Raw genomic sequence first — 24,120 nt, forward strand, 5'->3', positions numbered from 1 at the left:
TCATAGTCTTGAATTCAAAAAACTATCCCACAGTCTTAAAGTTAACCAAATCACTTTACTAAACTGCAGAATGGGAAGTGAGAACATGTTTTAGAGTTTGTTCTGGGAATAAAAGGGTGAAAATCACCATCATGATAAAATACTCTGCAGCCATGAAAAAAATGTTCATTTTCAAAAATTATTTGATGACCAGGAGAATTACAAATGTTATATGAAAAAAAGATATAAAATAGTAAACACAGTGATCCAAATTATTAAAAAAGTATGCCTGGAGAGAGAGGAAATAACATATAATGCATAGGGGGAAAAAGATGAATGGAAATTAACCAAAACAATACATTTCAACTGGTTTCATTACAGGTGATAGACAAGTGCCCTTTTTTCCCTTGTATTTTAAATTATTTACAATAAACATTACTTTTAGGAGGAAAAAAACAACAGTTTAAAAAGATTAAGATGAATTCTCTAAACAAAACTGTCAATAGATAAGAGACTAATAAACACAATAATTTGGGATATACCTATCCAACCGGTCTTATGAAATCAGGATTCAAGAAGATTCAACAGGTTGCACAACTGAGCCAACCAAAACCGTTTTAATACACAGTTTTTTAAATCGTAGCTGTTGATCACTTTAACTCTTTAAACACAAATTCTTGTAGAGCTCATATTAACTGTTACATGCCAATAAAAATACACAGCCCAGTCCTGAAGCTTACTTTTGCCACATAAACAAAAGCTTCAATTTCAACTTTCAAAATTATATTTAGAATTTGGCAAATACAGTTAAAATGGCAGGTAAAAATGCCTGCTTTAAATACAATTTAAATAAAGCATAGATCATTTTAACAAAAGTTAAAATCTGTTTCAGTATGAAAATTTTAGCAATGACTTTTTGTAGCAGCATTAATTCATTAAAACTAGCCTTTATTTTTAAATGCAATGTTGAGTTTATAAATAATGAAATTTAAAAAATAAGAAAATGAAGCTAACAAGATACAGATGAGGCTGTTACCAGGCTCCGTGCATGTGAACAAGTGATGCGATAAACCTCCAGTCAGTGCGTTTAAGAAGCACGGGGTGCGCCGCCACATGGCAGCAACAATGGCATACCTAATCTGTAGCAGATGAAGAAAATTTGGCAAACTCACATTTTACAAGACACAAAGCTTAAAAGGAAAATTTAAAAAAAAAATCTGCATTAACTATTCTTTTTTCAAACTATTGCAAACAAAGTGGAACTCAACCTTAAATTTAATCTTCTGCAACAAAATAAAATTAAAGAGTCCTACTTCACTTATTTTGGGTGCCAGAAAAATCAAATTACTGGAAAATGCTTTCCTACTAACAGAAAATACACTGAACTTTTTTCTTATACAAATTTAAATTCTGATTTCTAAAATTTCCAATTGTTTATAGAGGAACATCCACATCACTATTAAGAATTAATAGCTCAGATGGCACGACTATCTTGTTAATTCTTTAAGACATGAATTTTTAATTGAGGTTTCAAGGGTGGAAAAAAAATGATACTCCTTAAAATTTTTTACAAAATTTTATGTGTATGTTAATTTTCTGAGGACATTCTCAATTTTCCAGATTCTCAAGGGATCCCTGACCTCTGAAAGAGTAAAGAAGCACTGCTTTAAGGGCAAAGCCTATGTTTTATCTTTATATAATTAGCACACTGACTACACCTAATGGGTGAATCATAAGATTAATGAATAAAATTATAAACCAGATTTTTCAAAAGCTACATTTTTCCTTTCATTACTTTATTTCCTGCATATCTTCACAGAAATGAAATCCACACATTACTGAGTTTAATTGTTCAAATCTCAGTGTAGTTGAAAACAGCCAATTTTTAAAGTACTTTAAAACCCCAAAAATTAGTTTATTTAACTAAGGCTATAAAATTCACATGCTACATTTGTTTGGATTCCCTTATTTTGTTGTTAAGGAGAAAAGGATAAAAATAAAAAGCAAAATAACCAATATGAGAACTTGAAAACCTTTTCAAGTCACTCTACTTGCTCTGCAGCTGTTAGGTAAGGCAGAAAGAGAACAAAGAGAAAAAATAACCATAATTACACTACTGTTAGCAAATTGCTTTTTCTCTTATACAGAGAAAAGGAATATTCTGCTCTGAGAAACTTTCCCTTCATCCCTCACTCCGGCATCCAGTAGTACCTGTGTATACCTTCACCACAGCACTCATCATTCTGAATGTAATTATGTTTCATGATCTGACTTCTCCATTACATGGACTATGGCTTCCTGGAAGGACAATAGGTCCCTTTCATCTTTAATCATGCAATCCACAGAGTAATTTCTAGCACACAGTAAGTATTAAAATGCTTATCAATGGAGGTTTTTGCATAGAATGCTGAGACAATGATAACACACATTATTTAAATGGGTGGTAGGGAAGAAGGAATAAGCATTAAACACTAAAAACAAAGTATGGCAGTTCTGACATTCTTATCCACGTATATGCTTGAACATATAGTGGGAATGAACGTATGAGTAAATAAAGAAAAAACACTAAACTAGTAACTATTTTAGGCAGCTCTTCCTTAAGAGTTTAGTTAATAGTTTAGGCTTTTACAGTCCATTTAAGCTTTTAATAACCTGATTTAAGGATAATTTATTTGATGCTAAATAGTAATCTAGAATACAAGTTAAAACAAGGTTAAGACTATCCTTCATAAAAACTCCACCTTGGAAAATACAGGTCACCAAATACAAAAATACATTTGTATTTACTTAAATTTTAAAACAAAACCAACAACAACAACAACAAAAAACTATGTCATTAAAATATCAATGAAACAACCAAACCACAATATCTTTGAATAATAACTAGAGTGGGTAAGATTTAGAGCCAACTGAGTGATTGAGAATGGTGCCTCACACACTTTCTCTTTACAGTGTGTAAACTCTAAAGAAAACCCTGGTTTACATTGTAATTCCCATAAAAAGCTTCCTTTTTCTTCCACTCATGTGTATTTCTTTAAATAGCTGTAAATCAGCATCTTGTATTTCACTGACAGGGAAAATAATCAATGACTGCCATTACTGAAATTTAAAGTTCTATATTAGATCTTTATATAACTTTTAATGAAGAAATGGGGAGAGGGAGAGAAATGAAACAGCTACCAATAAACATTCAGAGAGAGCACCAAGACATGAGAAAACATACTCAAAAGCTTTAGCAATTACTTCTAACATGGCAGCAGTTAAAGGGTTAGTGGAAATTATATTAGAATTGAAGTCAGTTAGTCTATAAGCAATATTACAATTTGTTCTACTTAATATAAATTCTTTTTTAAATTAATGATTAATTTAAAAGATGACTCACAGATCTGGAAGCAAGAACCCTGCTTCCAGTTCTCTTATTATATAATATATTCTATCATCATATCATTAAGTATTCTTCCCTTACCTTTTTAAGATGTCATTTCACCGAAGGCAAGAAATGGGGCCGCTGTTTACCAATCACCTAATTCCTGGCACTACCTTTTCAAAAATATTGACAGCTACCACATTACCTTCAGAAAGGAAGCTCACTGTTCTCCCATATTCCTGTGTCCTGTCAACTGACATGGTGAGAAGAGGTAGAGGCAGTATTTCTTCCTGTGATGCCTACCATCTCCTGTAACATTCCCAGGTGCAGAAGCCTATAAACTGCAGGTGCTCACAGTCTTTGTGTATGTGTGTGTGTATAAATATGTACTTATATATTCATACACACATACATATATACATTTTTAAACTTTACTCACTCAAGTTATAGCTAAGATAAAATCTGTAAGCTGTACTTAAAAGACAAACTGAATTGTCATCTCATACCTATGAGCCATAATTCCCCTAGCTATAAGACATAGTCAACCACTGGCTTATGGTAACTATTTTCACTTTTTCAGAATCAAGCACATTGTAAAATTCATCCTGCAAACATAATAAAGGGGTTGGCAAACTATGTATGCCCAGGCCAAATCCAGCCCACTGTGTGGTTTTGTAAATAGCATGGAACACATTTATTAATGTATTTCTGTGGCTGTGTTTGTGCTACAACAGAGTGGAACAGTTGCAACAGATCCTGTAATATGGTACACAAAGCCTAAAATATGTACTATCTACACCTTACAGAAAAAAGTTTGCCAACCCCTATTATAATAGCAGCAGCTGTGAGCTGCTAAGTACCTATTCCAATCTGTGTACTTTATATACATTATCTAAAATTTTGTCAGCAACCATCTGAAATAGATATTACCTCTAAGTTAGAAATAAAGCAAATTAAAAGTTCTAGATTATCAAAAAGTATAAGCAGTGCATAGAAACATGTTAAACATGCAGATTCCTAAGCCCATTTATAGAAATTCTTGTTCAGTTAGCCTTAGATGGGACCCCCAAATCTACATTTTTTTCCAAGTACCCTGGGTGATTCTGGTGCAGAAAGTCAAGGATCAAATATAAACACTTAATAAAGAGATAAAATGCAGGGCGCCTGGGTGGCTCAGATGGTTAAGCATCTGCCTTCGGCTCAGGTCATGATCCCAGGGTCCTGGGATCGAGTCCCGCATCGGGCTCCCTGCTCCTTGGGAGCCTGCTTCTCCCTCTGCCTCTCTCTCTCATGAATAAATAAATAAAATCTTTAAAAAAAAAAGAGAGAGAGATAAAATGCAGATGCCTGGCTGGCTCAATCAGTGGGGCATGTGACTCTAGATCTCGCAGTTATAAATTCAAGCCCCATTTTGGGTGTAAGAGATTACTTAACGATAAAATCTTAAAAAAAAAAAAGATAAAATAATTTGTCTAGTATCACCTACTTCTATATGTGATTGAGCAGGGATGTGAACCTGTGTGCCTGGTTCCAACATGTACATTCTTTCTAACTTCTCTTAGTTGTAATTAAGCTCTAATACATCTGCTTTTAAGAGTTACTTAGGAAAAAAAAAAAGAGTTACTTAGAAATGTTTAACCTGATGACAATAAACAAAATCTCAGTTATTATGGTTGAAAATTACATATGGAGACTACAAGTTGATCCAGTATAAATTCATGAAGTTTAACTAAAATCTGCACTTCTGAGAAATGAAGGGTCTGAAACATACTACAGAGAGATACTAACCTTGATGATGTTAAAGCCAATCCCTTAGCTTTCATCTTATTATGTTTACATATTTTTAACTCAAGTAGGTACAAAATAGTGAAGTCCTGAACTCAGATCACACGAATGACTTAACAAGTGATAACAAATTAAACACATCTGTGAATATAATATGCAGCTTAATCACTTATTCTATGTAGAAATTGTTTTAAACTCCAAAGACTTCACCCTTGGCTTTTAGATACTGTAACAAGTTAACCAGTTAAGGTAAAGAACTTTTGCAGTCCCTATTTCTAATTTTAATTATCCTCCTTGAGATTGCAGCTATAAGTACTAATGCTACAATCTTTTTGTTCATTAAATTTACTAAATTTATAGAGTTTACAATTTTTTAAGCACAAGGCATGGTATCTTCTCCTTATAACTAAAGGCAAATATGTCATAGTTATATTACTTCAAAACCATTAGCTCCTAATTTGAAAGTTAGATAATACACAGAACAAAGCTCTTGCCACACTCTCATGAGTTTTAGATTCTTACTTGAACATTCCAACCGTATTTTCTTAATGCTATGTATCAACTAAACACATAGCAATTGATTCCTTTTTTTTAATGGATGCCATAAAGTCCAAACTTGCCTTCCTAAAAGACACTATAAAACCACTGGTAAGGAAAAAGAACATATCCATAACATACAAATATAACAACAAAGACAAGAAGAAACAAATGGTACACAATACACTCCTAGAAGAAAGGAAAACTCTAAAAAAATATATCAAAATAGTTACATTTGTTGAACTGTGAAATTCATTCTTCTGTGTAGGGAAGAAAAATTAGACACAAAAATATGACTTAGGTAACTCTTGGTAAAATAAGCAAATGACAATCTTGAAATCTTAAGAGTCAAACTGAAACAGAAAGATTTTGTTTGAAAATATGAGAACTTTTCATATCACTGATAAACAATTTAGATTGGCAACTGATTAAAAGTAAAAATGCGTTTTTTTAATACCTAAGACAAAGTAATCTGATTTTTTTGGTCCCTTATATTTTAGTTTTATAAGTTTGCTCTGTGAAATGAATATGCAAAAGAAACTTATAAAATAAAAATATGAAAAGTTAAAATATATTCCAAAGGAAATAACAGATTCTCTGATTAACTTGCAGTTAAAAATAAAGCTGAGTGTCCACTTCAAACGTAAGATGAAGTCCCTCACTTGAAATTCCATTATATAGAATGTGTTATTTGGTCTTGCTCTGAACTTAAAAAAGCTAATACATCGCTTTAATGTATAACTAATACTTCTGTCTCACAAATGGCATTGAGATTTGGTTACTAGTATATAAAGTAATATATACATGGCAATTAGAAAAAATAAATGGACAATAAATAATAAAGGACACTGTCAAGTACTCCATGGTTTAGGACACACCTTAAGTTTTTTTAAAAAAATGCTTCCACACAAAGACTTCACAATATTCAAAATAAAGATGTCAGCTCAATGTATTCTTAAGAAATAGAATCTCTAATCCATACTAAAATATAAGATATAAAAGATACTCAAACATGTTTTTAAGAATATGTGCTTCAGTCTACCATCCTTGACAGTGCTCTTTGGTTGATTTTCTTCAAGTTAAAGTCATTTACAATATTAACAACCTTTGCATTAGAACAGTCTCAACTTAAAATCTATTAAGAATGGTCATGATAGTAATTTCATAGAATTATGACCATTAAATCAGAATTGTTTGGCTTTAGTATCTTCACAAAAACACATTCTTGACTGAAAATAATCTCCCAACTATAATGACTATACTCAAAACTGGTTTCCTTTAAAATGTAAGTTTCATAGTTTCAAACTTTTTGAATTAATAATCCTTCAACCAAAATTATATTTTCAAATTTCAATTTAGCATTGAAGGGGCATCTATGTTTTAGCAACCAAACCTCAAACCACTTTATCCAATAATAATATACAACCAGTGTCTCTTAAATATGGAAACAGAGATTTTGAATACAGCAAGATATGATCACAGAAAACATTTCACCAAAATGTATCACTATCTATACCTAAAAAAATGTTAAAACTATTTACCAAAGCTTCTTGATTACTACTTTAATAGATATAAATTTCAACCAGTACATGTAACATTTCCTCCACCTGTGGCTCTCTCCCTAGCATCAAAATATCGAACAAATCAGAATAAACAGGTAATAGAACACCTGATAATACTGCTGTCCTTCCCAATACTGAGAAAATCCTATAACTTATTAAGAGCAGTCCAATGTCAGTTGGTTTTTCAATAACCCCCATTATAAGCAGGTACATTTTCAAACCATGAATTACCAAATAGGTTTCACAGTTAAATTTAAAAACAGTCATTTTATTATTGTTCATTTAAAATTCTTAACAAGAACCAAACTTTCTAAGAAACATATTTTATACAAATAGAGAATATATATTCCTAATTTAGCAGTTACCATGACTTTATAACATAAAGAAAATCTTTAAAGACTTCATGAATGTTTTTAATCCTTAGATCTGAATTAAATTTACTGATACAAAGATCAAAGGACCACTAAGAACATCAAAGAAATCAACTTTACTTACTGCTAAGGTCAGATACCTACCTTGTTTCTCATTGTAGATTATATTCTTACACAATAGGTCATTATGGCACAGCACAACAGGTGAGCCCAGGTTGGAAAGAATCTCCTTCATCCAAGTCATTTCTTCCTGAAGAATCTGAGAGCTTGGGATATCACTTAAGAACCTTTTGTTTAAAAAAAAAAAAAAAGTGTTATATATTGTTTATATTAATGACTTTTTTCAAGTTTAAAGATTAAAATCTATTTTTAGTAAATTCTTTCCATTCAATTGCATAGACTCCTGAATTAAAACAAGCCAATTATTATGCAAGTTGGAATAAAGGAAAATCTTTACTTAATGAGCTGAATATGAATAAAATGAAACTAAGCAAGTTAAAATGCAGGGCAGAAAAGCAAAAAATCTATTATTACAAAATTGGGGAAGGAAAGTAATATATATACTTAATAGCTAACATTTACTAAGCACTATTCTAAATGTTTTACATTTATCTCCAAGACACAAAGAGTTTAATAAAAAGAAGCTTAAGTATATTAAAGTTATAAAGACAGTTTATTAAAGAACTAAAACATCTATTTCAAGCTTTGAAGGGTGAATGCAGTACAAGTCAGCTAAATTTATCTATCAAAGTCAACAGACATGATCTACTATTGATAAACCTAATCAATTCTGATAATCATCAGATATTATCTATGACAATCATATCATAGAATACTCCATTATCTATTATAGAAATTGTCTCAGAGTAGTGAGACAGGGAAGTATGGTAGGTAGAGTGGCAAACAGGATTGGAGATCATGGCTTTTTAATTCTACACTCTTCTGTACTATTTATTACACTATATTTATATTCATTTGATAAAAATAAAATGAAACAAAAATAGAGTACTACCACTCATTCCTCAATAGCACCATCTGGCTTACAAAATTGCTGTTAGTTTATGCTTTCTCTTCCCTTAACACTTTAACCTTAGCTTTCTTCATTCTTTCTCTACAGTCTCTCAAATTACAGCCTTATTTTCCATTTTACAATATGATAAAGATTCTCTATCAATGAACTTAACTTTAATGAATTTGCCTAATTCAGGTGGTTGCTGCCTGTATTTTCCCACTACTGCATTCTTCTCTACACACAGCTACCAAAAGTAATCCTTATACACTCTTTTCAAGATGGTAACTGTTATGGTTCAAAAATCTATTTAAAAGATACAGAGCTGAATAGAAATAATAGAACTAAAAGGATTGAACATGGTAATTACAATCATATACAAACAAAAAGGAACAGAGTATGAAACAGATTTTTAATATTTTTTTTAAAGATTTCATTTATTTATTTGACAGAGAGAGAGAGAGACAATGAGAGAAGGGAACACAAGTGGGGGGAGCGGGAGAGGGAGAAGCAGACTTCCCACTGAGCAGGGAGCCTGATGCGGGGCTCGATCCCAGGACCCTGGGACCACAACCCAAGCCGAAGGCAGACGCTTAACAACTGAGCCACCCAGGCGTCCCCAGATTTTTAATATTTTAATTGTTTTTAATGTTTTAGTTGTATATCATGTACTAGGGCAGGGTGCTTTCTGCACGCTGTTCTACATACTTTGTATATAATAACTCAATTAACCCTCATAAAAAACTCTTAAAAGGTAAATATACTACTCTTATTATTTCCATTTTTCTTTTGCCCAAGGTTACACAGCAGAACTGTTAACTGGAGGAATTAAGGCTTCATCCTAGGCAGTCTGGCTCCAGAGTCTTGTACTCTTAACCCACACAATACAATACTGCCTCTGAACTCTGCATTATCTTTAAAAAATCAAGAAAATCAGGGGCGCCTGCATGGCTCAGTTGTTAAGCGTCTGCCTTCGGCTCAGGTCATGATCCCAGGGTCCTGGGATCGAGCCCCCACATCAGGCTCCTTGCTTGGCAGGAAGCCTGCTTCTTTCCTCTCCCACTCCCCCTGCTTGTGTTCCCTCTCTCGCTGTGTCTCTCTCTCTGTCAAATAAATAAATAAAATCTTAAAAAAAAAATAGTCAAGAAAATCATACATTCCTTACTGCCACATATTTCATTATTTTTAAATTTTTCAATAAAATAGTTATTTCAAAAGAGGATTTTGCGGTTTTATGCTGTCATTTCTTGAGTATTTAGCACATTGGACACATTTACAGATGTTTGCCTATCCGAGTTAAAAGGGTATACTATTCCTATCAAATTCAAAGTTTGACAAACTACCTGCAAATAAAAACACATACACTGAGTGAATCAAACTAATCTCTGAAATAATAACTCAACAGAACAATACAGCTATTTTTCTCTAATGAATTATAATAAGTAAAAAGAAACAAGAAAAACTCTATAGGTCCTGCCTGTCTCTACTGTTCTTAAAATGAAAAATTCCTGAATACAAGTTGGGAGTATGTTTTAGATATAAAGGAGAAAAAAGAATTCCTAATTTTTGTACTAGTAGTAATCACTATAAAAACATGTCCATATAATTTAGATTCTAAATGCTAAGAATCTAAATTATTTAGATTTTCATTTATTTTTAATAAAAAATAATGAAATACCTTACTTGGAACCTGGGGAGTCAGTTTTAGAAAAGCTGAGTAAGACTCCAGTAATTGAATTTTCAACCTCATTATCTAGGACTTTAGTATAGTCTCAGTAAACTAAGACAATCCAAACTTTTTCACACTCTAATATTACTACACTGTCCCAATGCAAATCTCTAGGCCTATTTAAAACAGCTTTTAAAAAGGGCTCCATGGCCAACTCATTCTGTGCAAAAAGCACCATTCATAGCAATCATTATATTATGTTTACTTCCAAATAATTGTTCTATATTTGTTTCTTGGCTGGTCACCTCTACCCACTCCCCACCCCTACCCCAGGCTTTTGCAGGCTGTTTTTTGTTGTTGCTGCTGTTCTGTTTTGTTTCTGAATTGGCTGGGAGAGAGAGACAGTTATATTAATGTAGTGCCACCTAAGAGTCAAATAAATCAGTGCTAATTTAATCAAATGCAAAGACAGCAACCAAACCAGATTATATACACAAAAACCTTGTAAGCTATCTCTGAAACTTTATAGCAAAACAAGGTAAAACGATTTCAAATGTAAAAGTAAATTTACCTTTTATTAAGGTCTTCATCTGCAAATCCTGTGGGAATGAGAGAGAAATATTTTCCCATCTTTAGCCATAGATTAGATTTAGGAATCCAGCCATTGTGTGCATGGATAGCATGGATTTTAGCAAGCTGACGTGCTATTAGCCTGTTTGAAAACAAAACAGCATAAAAAGAAAATGTTAAGCATCATAGGGTTCACGTCTACTCATGAGTAAACTAACTTGATGTGCATTCATTTTATAACACGATTTCATTTTTACCTAAGATTCAAAATAATTTGTCAAGTCAACTCTCACAAGGAGAGGCAAACAAATGTTTAAAGCATCAGTAGGAAGAAACACCTACAATCAATTCAGTGAATAAATACTGTGTCCAAAAGAGGATGAGTGTCTGGAAGCAGGTGGTCTATTCTGATTACATAAATAATGGTTAGGACCAATACACATTATAAATGATTTCAAGGCCCACATTAGACATTAATCAGAGACACATTTTGAATTTTGATCCTCTACAGTCACTGAGGTTAAAGGACAAAAGGGGACTAAAGTAAAAAGGTAACTGGGCAGATGAATGGGTTATAGAAGTTAATTTCTGTAACTGTGTTAAAGACAAATTTCCTGAACAAACGTTAAGATTTTATGTCAGAATCAATCTTCTTGATTCAACAATAAAATTTGAAACTGTGTATACTTGTATCCATGCTATCTTTGTTATCTGTAGAACAAAGAACAGCAGATGCTAACATTAAGAATAAGCACACAAAACAGAAATAAGTTACCAGTCTATATAGACTAGTAGGTGAGAAAATGACTTAATAGTAATCTATAAATTAAAGAACTTAAAACTGGCTAATTTGGAAGATGCTCACAAGCTAATGTAATGCTCTTTTAAAATATATATATATATTATTTATTTATTTGAGGGAGAGAGAGATCACGAGCAGGGGCAAAAGGTAGAGGGAGAAGCAGACTCCCCACTGAGCAGGGAGCCTGAAGCAGGGCTAGATCCTAGGACTCTGGGATCATGACGTGAGCTGAAGGCAGACACTTAACTGACTGAGCCACCCAGGCGCCCTAATGTAATGCTCTTTAAGTACAGTTCTAGGACCTATTAACATTGCGCTACCTAGTAATGTCTGAGGTCCCACCTCAGATCTACTGAATCACAATCTTTGGGGGTGGGCCCCAGCACTCTGCATTCTAAACAAGACCTCCAGGTGATCTCAATCCACTGTAAAGTTTGAGAAACACTGATATATATCGCTTCTCGGCCTTTGGCTAAGATCAAGTGGAGAAACACTGATACAATGATCCAATTCTGCAGCTTGGCTCTATACTGAAATCAAACTGGAAACTTAATAAAACAAACAGAGGCATAAGTACTACCCCTAGAAATTTTGATTTAATTGGTCTTGCGTACAGCCAAGGCATCAAGATATTTAAAAGCTTCCTGGGGCACCTGGGTGGCTCAGTCAGTTAAGCATCCAACTCCTGATTTCAGCTCAAGTCATGATCTCAGGATCATGAGATCAAGCCCACAGCAGCTCCACGATGGGCATGGAGTCTGCTTAAGATTCTCTCCTTCTTCCTCTGCCCCTCCCGCTACCCCTTTCTAAAAAAAAAAAATGTTTAAAAGTTTCTCAAAAGATTAAATATGCAAAAATATTTGAGAACTGCTCAATTAAGACAGAGAATCTACCACTGCAGTACTGTGATTACATATTTTTATACTACAGTGAATATTCTCTACCTGGTTTATAGTAACAAAAGAGTTCTGATGTTCCTTTAGAGAAACCTCCATCCCCTTTACTTTTACTTCATGTGGTTCATACAGAGCTGACCTCAATCCTAACTCTCTATCCTATCCACAGCACTAATTTTAGGAGTTAAGATGACACAGACTTCGCCCAGAGCATTCCATCCTTCTATACTTGTTCCACAATGACTGGTTCTGAGCATGCTACCCAAACTAAGCCAAAAGGATTTGATCTCAGGACTGTGACTGATGCTACTTTGGTTGAAGCTATTAGTAGAAGAACGTCCCTACTCCCTACCCTCCTCCCACCATGACTAAACTGATCAGATAAGCCTGCAACTTCTGATAATTATAATTGCCATCCCTTTTTTTTAAGGTTTTATTTTCAAGTAATCTCTAAACCTAATATGGGGCCCAAGCCCACAACCCTGAGAGCAACAGTCTCACATTCTACTGACCAAGCCAGCCAGGTGCCCCAATAATTGCCACTTTTAAGGAAAATTTGCCAGAATATAAAGCTAACACAGACTAAAACAGAAGAGTAATACTCCCCTAATGACAATGTTAGAGTCCCTTGACCCACCCATGTTTAAACTCAGTATTCTCAGTTGTATGTACCAATAAATTCCTTCTTCTTCAAGTCAGTTTGAATTTTCCAATTATCAAGAGGCCTAATATATTATCAAAATATCAAAATCTTCAATCTTTTTAGGAATAAGTGTCTTGGGGGCGCCTGGGTGACCCAGTTGGTTAAGTGACCGCCTTCAGCTCAGGTCATGATCCTGGAGTCCGGGATCGAGTCCCATGTCGGGCTCCCTGCTCAGCGGGGAGTCTGCTTCTCCCTCTGACCCTCTTCCCTCTCATGTTCTCTGTCTCTCATTCTCTCTCTCTCTCTCAAATAAATAAATAAAATCTTTTAAAAAAATTAATTAAAAAAAGGAATAAGTGCCTTGGTTCATCTCTCTCAAACAAATTAGCAAACAGTGCTTTACATAAAATTTAATTATTGTTTTACTGACCTTCCACAAGGTCACATATTCATGTCTACAAGAATACATACACAGGGGTGCCTGGGTGGCTCACTCGTTAAGTGTCTGCCTTCAGCTCAGGTCATGATCCCAGGGTCCTAGGATCAAGCCCTGCATCGGGCTCCCTCCTCAGCGGAAAACCTGCTTCTCCCTCTCCCACTCCCCCTGCTTGTGTTCCCTCTCTCACTGTGTCTCTGTCAAATAAATAAATAAAATCTTAAAAAAAAAGATAAAAGAAAAACATAATTACGGGCCTATTGTATAACCCTGATGTTCTCCTTCAAATCTAACATGGTATGAATACCAGAAAAAACTTATGTAAAAATTTAATCAACTGAAAACTTTACATTTAATAATGACAACATGAACTTCACATTCACATTCACATACAAAGATCCTATAGACTGATTTCCCATTTCACACCAATTTCCTATCAGTTACAATAAACAGTAAATGGACATAAACTATGAAGTTACAAAAGTAAAGTTTTCCAAATGATAGTGATTTTTATCAAAAATTTATCAAATATATGGGGCGCCTGGCTGGCTCAGTTGGTACAACATGTGGCTCTTGATCTCAGGGTTGTGAGTTTGAGTCCCATGGTTGGTACAGAGATTACTTTTAAAATATATAATCTTTAGGGGCACCTGGGGGACTCATTCGGTTCAGCGTCTGACTTGGTTTCAGCTCAGGTCATGAACTCAGGGTCCTGGGATCCAGCCCCACAAACGGCTCCACATTCAGTGGGAAGTCTGCTTGAGACTCCTTCCCTCTGCCCCTCCTCCTGCTCACGTGCACATTCCCTCTCTCTCTCAAATAAATCTTTAAAAAATTTATCAAATATAATTTTCTCCTCTAAACAAATTTCTGAAATTACAGATGAAATAGAACTACTTTTACATGAAATCTTTTAAAAGTCTGCCTAAACTAATATATACCTACTCAAATGTAAAAGAAACTAAAATATTAATGATCATACTATAGCAAAAGTAATATTTACAAAAAAAGCTCTATCAAGGGATGCCTGGGTGGCTCAATCAGTTACGCATCTGCACTGGGCTCAGATCATGATCCCAGGGTCCTGGGATGGAGTCCCCGCATCAGGCTCCTTGCTCAGTGAGGAGGCTACTTCTCCCTCTGCTGCTCCCCCTGATTTTGTGTGCAAGTGCGCTCTAATAAATAAACAAAATCTTTAAAAAAAAAATCTACATCAAAGATTTGGATACAGAGCTTAAGAGCTAATGATTAGTATCTTTTAAAGTAGATTATAAATATATTTGCCCTATCTATAGGTACACTGATAAAATTAGATTATATAAGGAACAAAATCAATATTAAATGATAGTATCATATCTATAATAGGTAAAAGTGTATTCAGTGTTATATAAAATGTTTTGTAGCATTTTCCCATAGAATTCAAAATGGAATAGCAGCAAATAATAATAGCAATAACTGAGACTGTTTTGGGCACCTGGGTGGCTCAGTTTGTTAGGCGACTGCCTTCGGCTCAGGTCACGATCCTGGAGTCCCGGGATCCAGTCCCACATCAGGCTCCCTGCTCAGCGGGAGTCTGCTTCTCCCTCTGACCCTCTTCCCTCTCGTGCTATCTCTCATTCTCTCTCTCTCAAATAAATAAATAAAATCTTTAAAAAAAATAATTGAGACTGTTTTATCAACCCTATTGATAAATACTACCATTAAGTTATCCTATAAGGGACAAAGACTATTCTTTTACCTCTTATAACACTCAGCACTTGGAGAAGGTACTTTAACAGATACTCGATGAATGAGAGTCATTATCTTGGCAACAGACTCCGAGTAGATTTAGAAACTTACTGTAAGACCAAGGGATCCTCCCTCTATTAGATTTTAATCTACCTGACAATAAACCTATCTTGAATTTTTTCTAAATCTCATATAGTAAGAATTATAACAAAATTAATACCTTGCTATATAAAAACAAAGTGACCATCCATTTGAAATACTACTTGTTCTTCGACAAGACACATTTTGTTTTTTTTCTTTTTTTTTTAAGATTTTATTTACTTATCAGAGAGAGAGAGAGAGAGACAGAGGCAGGCAGAGAGAGAAGCAGCTGAGCCACCCAGGCGTCCCTGTATAAGTTTTCTCTTAAAGTCTAGAATTCACGTCAATTTCTATGAATCTTAGAACTAGTGGTCTATCTTTTCTTAGCAAAATTAAGAAGAAAATCTATGTATAATACAAACATCTTCATGGAAATAAAAAGTATAGTTCAACCACAAGCACAGCAGCTACAGAAAACTAGTCCTTGCTAAGAGTTTTAAAAAATTAAGTCCTAATTACAAGTTCCATACTCATCTAAAATTTTTGATAAATTGGGCCTCAACAAAACATGCAATTTGTGAAGAATGTCTTTGTTAAGAAAAATAGTTTTTACTAATAAATGAATTCAACAAAGTTGCAAAATACAAAAGTAAAATGTAAAAATTAGCTGCAGTTCTACATTAACAATAACAATCCAAAAAGGAGATTAAGAGAACAATTTCATTTACAATAGCATCAAAAAGAATAAAATATTTAGGAACAAATTTAACCAGGGAGCGGCACCTGGGTGGCTCAGTCGTTAAGCGTCTGCCTTCGGCTCAGGTCATGATCCCAGAGTCCTGGGATCAAGCCCCATATCGGGCTCCTTGCTCAGCGGGAAGCCTGCTTCTCCCTCTCCCACTCCCTCTGCTTGTGTCCCCTCACTGTCTCTCTCTTTGTCAAATAAATAAATAAAATCTTTAAAAGAAAAAAAAAAACAACCAGGGAAGGTGAAAGACTTGTATATTCCAAACTACAAAACACAGCCAAAAAAAATTAAATACACAAATAAATGGAAAGACATCCCATGTTCACGGATTGGAAAACTTAATATTGTTAAGACGTCAATACTACCCAAAGTAATCTATAGATTCAGTGCAATTCCTACAAAAATCCCAGTGGTGCTTTTTGCATAAATAGAAAAACCCATCTTAAAATTCAAATGTAATTTTAAGAAACCCCCAGATGGCTAGAACAACCTTGAAAAAAAATAAAGCTGGAGGTCTCACACTTCCTGACTTCAAAACTTATTACAAAGCTACAGTTATCAAAACAGTGTGGTTCTGGCACAATGACATACGTATAGACCAATGGAACAAACAGCCCAGAAATAAATCCTCAAGTTTATGGTAATGATTTTCGATAAGGGTACAAAGACCATCCAATGGGCAAAGGACAGTCTTTTCAACAGCTGCTCTTGGGAAAACTGGATATCCAAATGCCTTACATCATAAAGAAAAATTAACTCAATGAATCAAAATCTAAATGTAAGAGCTACAGCTATAAAACTCTTGGGGCACCTGGGTGGCTCAGTCGGTTAGGCATCTGTCTTCGGCTCAGGTCATGATCCCAGGGTCCTGGGATCTAGCCCTGTGTCAGGTTCCCTGCTCAGCAGGGAGTCTGCTTCTCCCTTCCCCTCTGCCCCTTACCCACTCTCATGCTCTCTTTTTCTATCTCCACTCACTCTCTCAAATAAATCTTTTAAAAAATTTTTAAAAAATAAAGCTATAAAACTCTTAGAAAAAAGGAAGAAAGCTTCATGACACTGGATTTGGCAATGATTTCTTGCATATGGTATCAACAGTACAGGCAACAAAAGTAAAATTAAGTAAATTAAACTATATCAAAATTTAAAACTGCATCAAAGGATAAAATCAACAGAGTGAAAAGGCAGCCTATAGAATGAGAAAAAATATTTGCAAATCATGTATGTGATAAGGCTTAATATCCAGAATATATAAAATACAACAGCTTGACAACAAAAAATAAACAATCCAATTAAAAAATGGATACACAGCGGCTCTTAGATGGCTCAGTCAGTAGAGCCTGAAACTCTTGATCTCAGGGTTGTGAGTTTGAGCCCCATGTTGGGTGCAGAGATTACTTAAGAATAAAATCTTTAAAAAAAAGAAGAAAACGAGTAAATTAACATTTCCCCCAAGAAGCCAACAAGCATAAGATGGCCAACAAGCATAAGAAAAAATGCTAAATATGACGAATCACTAGGCAAATGAAAATCAAAACCTCAGTGATGGAACACCTCATAGCCATTAGGAGGACTACTATCAAAAAAGCAAAATAGTAAGTATTGGCAAGGATACGGAGAAACTGCAGCCTTGCACACTGTTGGTGGGAATGTAAAATGGTGCAGTTGATATGGAAAACAGTATGGTGGTTCCTCAAAAAACTACAAACAGAATTACCATATGATTCAACAATTCCACTTCTGGTTATATATTCAAAAACTGAAATCAGGGTCTTGAAAAGATATATGTACACCTATGTTTGTAACAATCTTATTCACAATAGCCAAAAAGGTGGAAGCAACCCAAATGTCCATCCATGGATGAATGGATAAACAAATCACAGTATAGATACATAAAATGAAGTATTAGCCTTAAAAAGGAAGGAAATTCTGACACACGCTACAACATGGATGAACCCTGAAGACACCATGCTCCGTGAAATAAGCCCATCACAAAAAGCCAAAAGTGTGATTCCACTTTTATGAAATGCCTACAACAGTCAAATTCATACAGACAGAAAGTAGAATGATGGCTGCCCAGGCTGGAGGTAGGGGAGAATTGGAAAGTTGCAGTTTAAGGTATATAAAATTTTAGTTTTGGGGGTGCGTGGGTGGCTCAAATGGTTAAGCGTCTGCCTTCGGCTCAAGTCATGGTCTCCAGGTCCTAGGATGGAGCCCCACATTGGGCTTCCGGTTCAGCAGGGAGTCTGTTTCTCGCTCTGCCTCTCCCCCATGCTCATGCTGTCTGTCTCTCTCAAATGAATAAATAAAATCTTTAAAAATTTTAGTTTTGTAAGATGAAAATAATTGTGGAAATAGGTTGCATAATAATGTGAATGTACTTAATAATACTTAATGTTATACTTTAAAAACAATTAAGATGGTAAATTGTTATATGTATTTTACAGGTAAAAAGAAATTTTTAGTTCACTGCCCAGCAGCTCTACCAAAAAAAAAAAATTTTTAATTAAATAAATCAGTTATAAAAATATTGTTCTTAACAAGACTTGATTAATTTTTTTCTCCCAACCCCCTCAGAGAAATTGTTTTCTATCAGTAAATTTATATACAACTAAAAAAAACTATAAAAAAATCTCTTCATTAATATAATTCTGCACTAAATAAACCATGAATTTTTATTTGTATGTATCAGAAGGTAATTAAAAATTACTTAAAGATTTCTGATTTTCACTATCATAGATTGGTCCTTCTTCTACCTAGTCTCAATAAATAAGGCTTCATCCAAAGGCAAGGGAAACACTGGCAAAAATTAACTATAGGGACTTCATCAAGATAAAAAGCTTTTGTACAAAAAAAAAAAAGCTTTTGCACAGCAAAGGAACAGTCAACAAAACAAAAAGACAACAGACAGAATGGGAGAAGGTATCTGCAAATGTCTTATCAGATAAAGGGTGAGTATCTAAAATCTATAAAGAACTTAACAAACTCAACACCCAAAGAACAAATAATCCTATCAAGAAATGGACAGAAGACATGAACAGACATTTCTCCAAAGAAGACCTACAAATGGCCAACAGACACATGAAAAAATGCTCAACAGCAGTTGGCATCAGGGAAATAAAAATCAAAACCACAATGAGATACCACCTCACACCAGTGAGAATGGCTAAAATTAACCACTCAGGAAACGACAGATGTTGGCAAAGATGCGAACAAAGGGGAACCTCATACACTGATGGTGGGAATGCAAACTGGTGCAGCCACTATGGAAAACAGTATGGAGGTTCCTCAAAAAGGTAAAAATAGAGCTATCCTATGACCCATCAATTGCACTATTGGATATTTATTCCAAAGATACAAATGTAGTGATCCAAAGGGGCACCTGCATCCCAATGTTTATAGCAGCAATGTCCACAATAGCCAAACTATGGAAAGAGCCCAGATGTCCATCGACAGATGAATGGATAAAGAAGATGTGGCATATATATACAATGGAATATTACTCAGCCATCAAAAAAAAATCTTGCCATTTGCAACAACGTGAATGGAACTGGAGGGTATTATGCTAAGTGAAATAAGTCAATCAGAGAAAGACAATTATCATATGATCTCACTCACATGTGGAATTTAAAAAGCAAAAGAGAGCATAGGGGAAAAGCAGAAAAAATAAAACAAGATGAAACCAGAGAGGGAGACAAACCATAAGAGACTCTTAATCATTGAAAACAAACTGAGGGTTGCTGGAGGGGAGAAGGTGAAGAGATAGGGCCACTGGGTGATGGGCATTAAGGAGGGCACGTGATGTAATGAGCACTGAGTATTATAGAAGACTGACTGAATCACTGACCTCTACCTCTGAAATCAATAATACATTATATGTTAATTAACTGAATTTAAATTAAAAAAAAAATTTGCCCCCCCAACCCAAAAAATAGTAAGGCTTCAGTGCACTAACATCAAGGCAAATACTACCTTAAAATCCCATTCTCAGTAAAGCAAAACATTTGAAAATTTCAAGGCTTCAGAAAATTTTCTTAAATATCCACTAATACTAATTGTCCCCACTCTTGGAAGCTTTTAAAAAATTAAGAGCAAGGGGTGCCTGGGTGGTTCAGTTGGTTAAGCGACTGCCTTTGGCTCAGGTCACAAACCCAGGATCCTGGGATCAAGCCCCATGCCGGACTCCCTGCTCTCTCCCTGTCACGTGTGCTGTCTCTCTCAAATAAATAAAATCTTTAAAAAAAAATTTAAGAGCATTATAATAACAGAAATTTTTTAATTGAAAAATAATCCCTAAGCCTACCACTCTAATAGTTTATTTCATTTTTACATACTCCCTTTGGATTTTCACATAAGCCAATTATTGTGTAATTGCAGCCACAGTTCAGCTATTAAGCTGATTTTTTTCCCTCTTAACCCTGCATCAGCCATTCTGCATATTTTAGACAGTATTCAAAATTATCATTTCAATAGTAGCATAATATTTGTGCTGATGTGCCTTGGTTATATCTGAATATAAGAGCTGTCATGACATAAACATATAACTTTCTTTTATGAATTATTATATATTGTCCTATTAATTTCCAAAAGAACATTACCAGTATTACTTGTAACTCACAATGTACCAGTTCCACTACAATACATTCCAGCACTGGAAGTCAGTGTTTTCTACTTATGCTTTTTGATAAATGTACAATGATTAATTTTAAACTGCATTTCCTCCTATTATGTCTGTTGCTGGGTGGTTTTTAATTAAACTGCAGGCAGGATTCCTAGCAAAAGGCAAGTTTCAAAGAAACACCTGATGAGAAAATTCCTAAACACCTGTGAATTTTTTTTTAAAGATTTTATTTATTTGACAGAGACACAGCGAGAGAGGGAACACAAGCTGGGGGAGTGGGAGAGGGAGAAGCAGGCTGTCCCCTGAGTAGAGAGCCCGATGCGGGGCTCGATCCCAGGACCCTGGGATCATGACCTGAGCCGAAGGCAGACTCAGTTTAATGACTGAGCCGCCCAGGCACCCCCACCTGTAAATTTTTTAAAATTATCTGAATATCTCGGGGTGCCTGGGTGGCTCAGTCAGCTAGACGTCTGCCTTTGGCTCGGGTCGTGATCCCAGGGTCCTGGGATCGAGCCCCACATCGGGCTCCCTGCTCAGCAGGGAGTCTGCTTCTCCCTCTGCCTGCCACTCTGCCTACTTATGCTATCTCTGTGTCAAATAAATAAATAAAATCTTTGAAAAAAAATTTTTTTCTCAATATCTCTGTAATACTTGATTGCCACAGAAAAGTTCAAATAAAACATATCATGATAAATTTCCATAAGCTGAATTACTAGTTAAGTGTTAACCTGGTGCAACTCATCTTTACGTATCATACCATTCCTTCACAGCCTCTTCCATATGCTCTGCCTCTTCCTTTAAAGTCCAGTTCTGGGGCGCCTGAGTGGCTCAGTTGGTTGGGCATCTGCCTTTGGCTCAGTTCATGATCCCAGGGTCCTGGGATCAAGCCCCACATTGGGCTCCCTGCTCAGCGGGGAGTCTGCTTCTCCCTCTGCCCCTTCCCCCAGCTCATGCTCTCTCTCTCTCAAATAAATAAATAAAATCTTCAAAAATTATTTAAATAAAGTCCAGTTCAAATGTGATCTCAGTGAAACACTGCCTAATTTCCCAAGTATATGACAGTAAACGATCTGTATTTTTTTGAAAAACTTTTCTATTCTTCTGTGTATACTATTTAGCATACTTTTTTCCAAGATTATTGTCTGTCACACACTGCAAATTACTTGGAAGGAGCGCAGGGACTGTCTGAATTCTTTTTCTTTCCCTAGACTAAACATAAATATATATCAGATTTTTAATATTCAAAACAGATACTCTATAACAATCATAATACAGGCAAGTAGCTATGTCTGAATGAACCATAGCAAGAAAGCTCTGTGGACTTTGATCTAAGGCTCAATCAACACTTACTGTTGGCTGCTTATCAGTTTATCTAATAACAATGGCTCAAAATGTGATAACTAATCCAAAATTAGCAATAAGCCCTATTAACTGATAAAGACCTTTTTTATCAAAAATATACAAAATTCATTTTTTAAAGGAGAAAAGCTAAATATATAAAGCACATTATCCTATATTTATTTCCCTAACCTCTTCTTGGGGCTCTAGAATTATCATTCATTCAATTGCTGACTTGATATTTTTTTAGAAAGTACTACCCTGTACTTACTTGAAAACAATAAAACATTCCTTTTTAAAATCATTTATACTTCAGCTATTTTATCAATATCCCCTTCCCTCAATTAGCTCTTTCTGTATTTTCTGTTTTACAGTAATTAACAAAACCTTCTGAACACTTAAATATCCCATGAGAGAATTACAACATTACCTGAAGTAAATTTAATTGTGAAATAAACTAAATAGCCAGTATTACTACTCACACTGTCAACTAACCATATCCTTACTGTCATCTTTTCCTTCCTTTCTCAACCTCCATTCTGCTTCTTTTTTTCAAAACTGTGAGTCAACTCAATGTTATTCATTGCAAGCCAACTGTAATAGAACTTAATTGAAAGTATTGCTATTTGGTCTCTAACACTATTTTTTTTTAATGAAATGTGCATATGCCTGCATTAGTATCATATATTCTAAAAAAGGAGATCTAACTGAAAGTATAAGAAAAGGCTTCTTCCAGTAGACCTTTTTTTAGAGCAATTTTAGGTTCACAGCAAAATTGAGGGGAAAGTTCAGAGATTTCCCAAATGTCCCCTACCCAACACAAGCATCACCTCCTCCATTATCAACATTCTCCACCAGAGTAATGCAGTTATTGCAACTGAAAAACCCATACTGACACCCAAAGTCCATGGTTTACATCAGGGTACACACTTGGTGATATACATTCTATGGGTTTGAACAAATTTATGACAGGTATCCACCATTAAAGTATCATACAGACATTTTCACTGCCCTAAAAATCCTGTTTCACCTATTCATCCCTCCTTCCCCACTAACCCTTAGCAATTACTGATCTTTTTAGTGTCTCCACAGTTTTATCTTTTTCAGAATGTCATAATTTAATGTAAACACGTTTATGACATGTATCAAATACCAAAGTGAGCTTTGGCAAACCTTTTTTTTTTTAAGATTTTTTTAAAGATTTTATTTATTTATTTGACAGAGAGAGAGACAGTGAGAGAAGGAACACAAGCAGGGGAAGTGGGAGAGGGAGAAGCAGGCTCCCTGCCGAGCAGGGAGCCCGATGCAGGGCTCGATCCCAGGACCCTGGGATCATGACCTGAGCCGAAGGCAGACGCTTAACAACTGAGCCACTCAGGCACCCCGAGCTTTTGCAAACTTCAGTGTTCTTGATCAAAAACTGTAATTGAATAATTAATTGAATAGGCACCTGGGTGGCTCATTCAGTTAAGCATCTGACTCTTGACTTCAGCTCAGGTTATGATTTCAAGGCTGTGAAATCAAGCCTGTGTGGGGCTCCACAGCCAACGGCAAGTCTGCTTGAGATTCTATCTTTCCCTCTCCCTCTCCACTGTCCCTTCCCCATTTCACACTCTCTCACTTGCTCTCTAAAATAAATAGATCTAAAAAAAAAAAGTCAAAAAAGACTATAATCTGTAATTATTCTCTTTCTACTTAAGATTACTTAAAATCAATTATGCAGGGGCGCCTGGGTGGCTCAGTCGTTAAGCGACTGCCTTCCGCTCAGGTCATGATCCCAGGGTCCTGGGATCGAGCCCCTCATCAGGCTCACTGCTCCTTGGGAAGCCTGCTTCTCCCTCTCCCACTCCCCCTGCTGTGTTCCTTCTCTCACTATGTCTCTCTCTGTCAAAAAAATAAATAAAATCTTTAAAAAAAAATCAATTATGCAAAGCTTTCCTTTTAAAACAGAAATTCTATAGAAAGCTTAATGACAATTATT

General features: G+C 35.1%; 1 protein-coding gene across 1 annotated transcript in view; it reads right to left on the minus strand.

Moving 5' to 3' along the window:
• The window catches only part of ETNK1 (ethanolamine kinase 1), a 67,343-nt gene that overhangs the window by 18,348 nt on the left and 24,875 nt on the right, over positions 1-24,120 (minus strand). The window contains exons 3-4 of the mRNA XM_025879726.2: positions 10,851-10,991; positions 7,746-7,888 (exon numbers count right to left, since the gene is read on the minus strand). Coding sequence (XP_025735511.1) covers positions 7,746-7,888; positions 10,851-10,991 — 284 coding nt within the window. The remainder of the gene's footprint in view (positions 1-7,745; positions 7,889-10,850; positions 10,992-24,120) is intronic.

This window comes from Callorhinus ursinus, unplaced genomic scaffold (assembly GCF_003265705.2).
Source record: "Callorhinus ursinus isolate GAN/ISIS: 27379988/994484 unplaced genomic scaffold, GSC_fseal_2.0 scaffold27, whole genome shotgun sequence".
Classification (NCBI taxonomy): domain Eukaryota; kingdom Metazoa; phylum Chordata; class Mammalia; order Carnivora; family Otariidae; genus Callorhinus; species Callorhinus ursinus.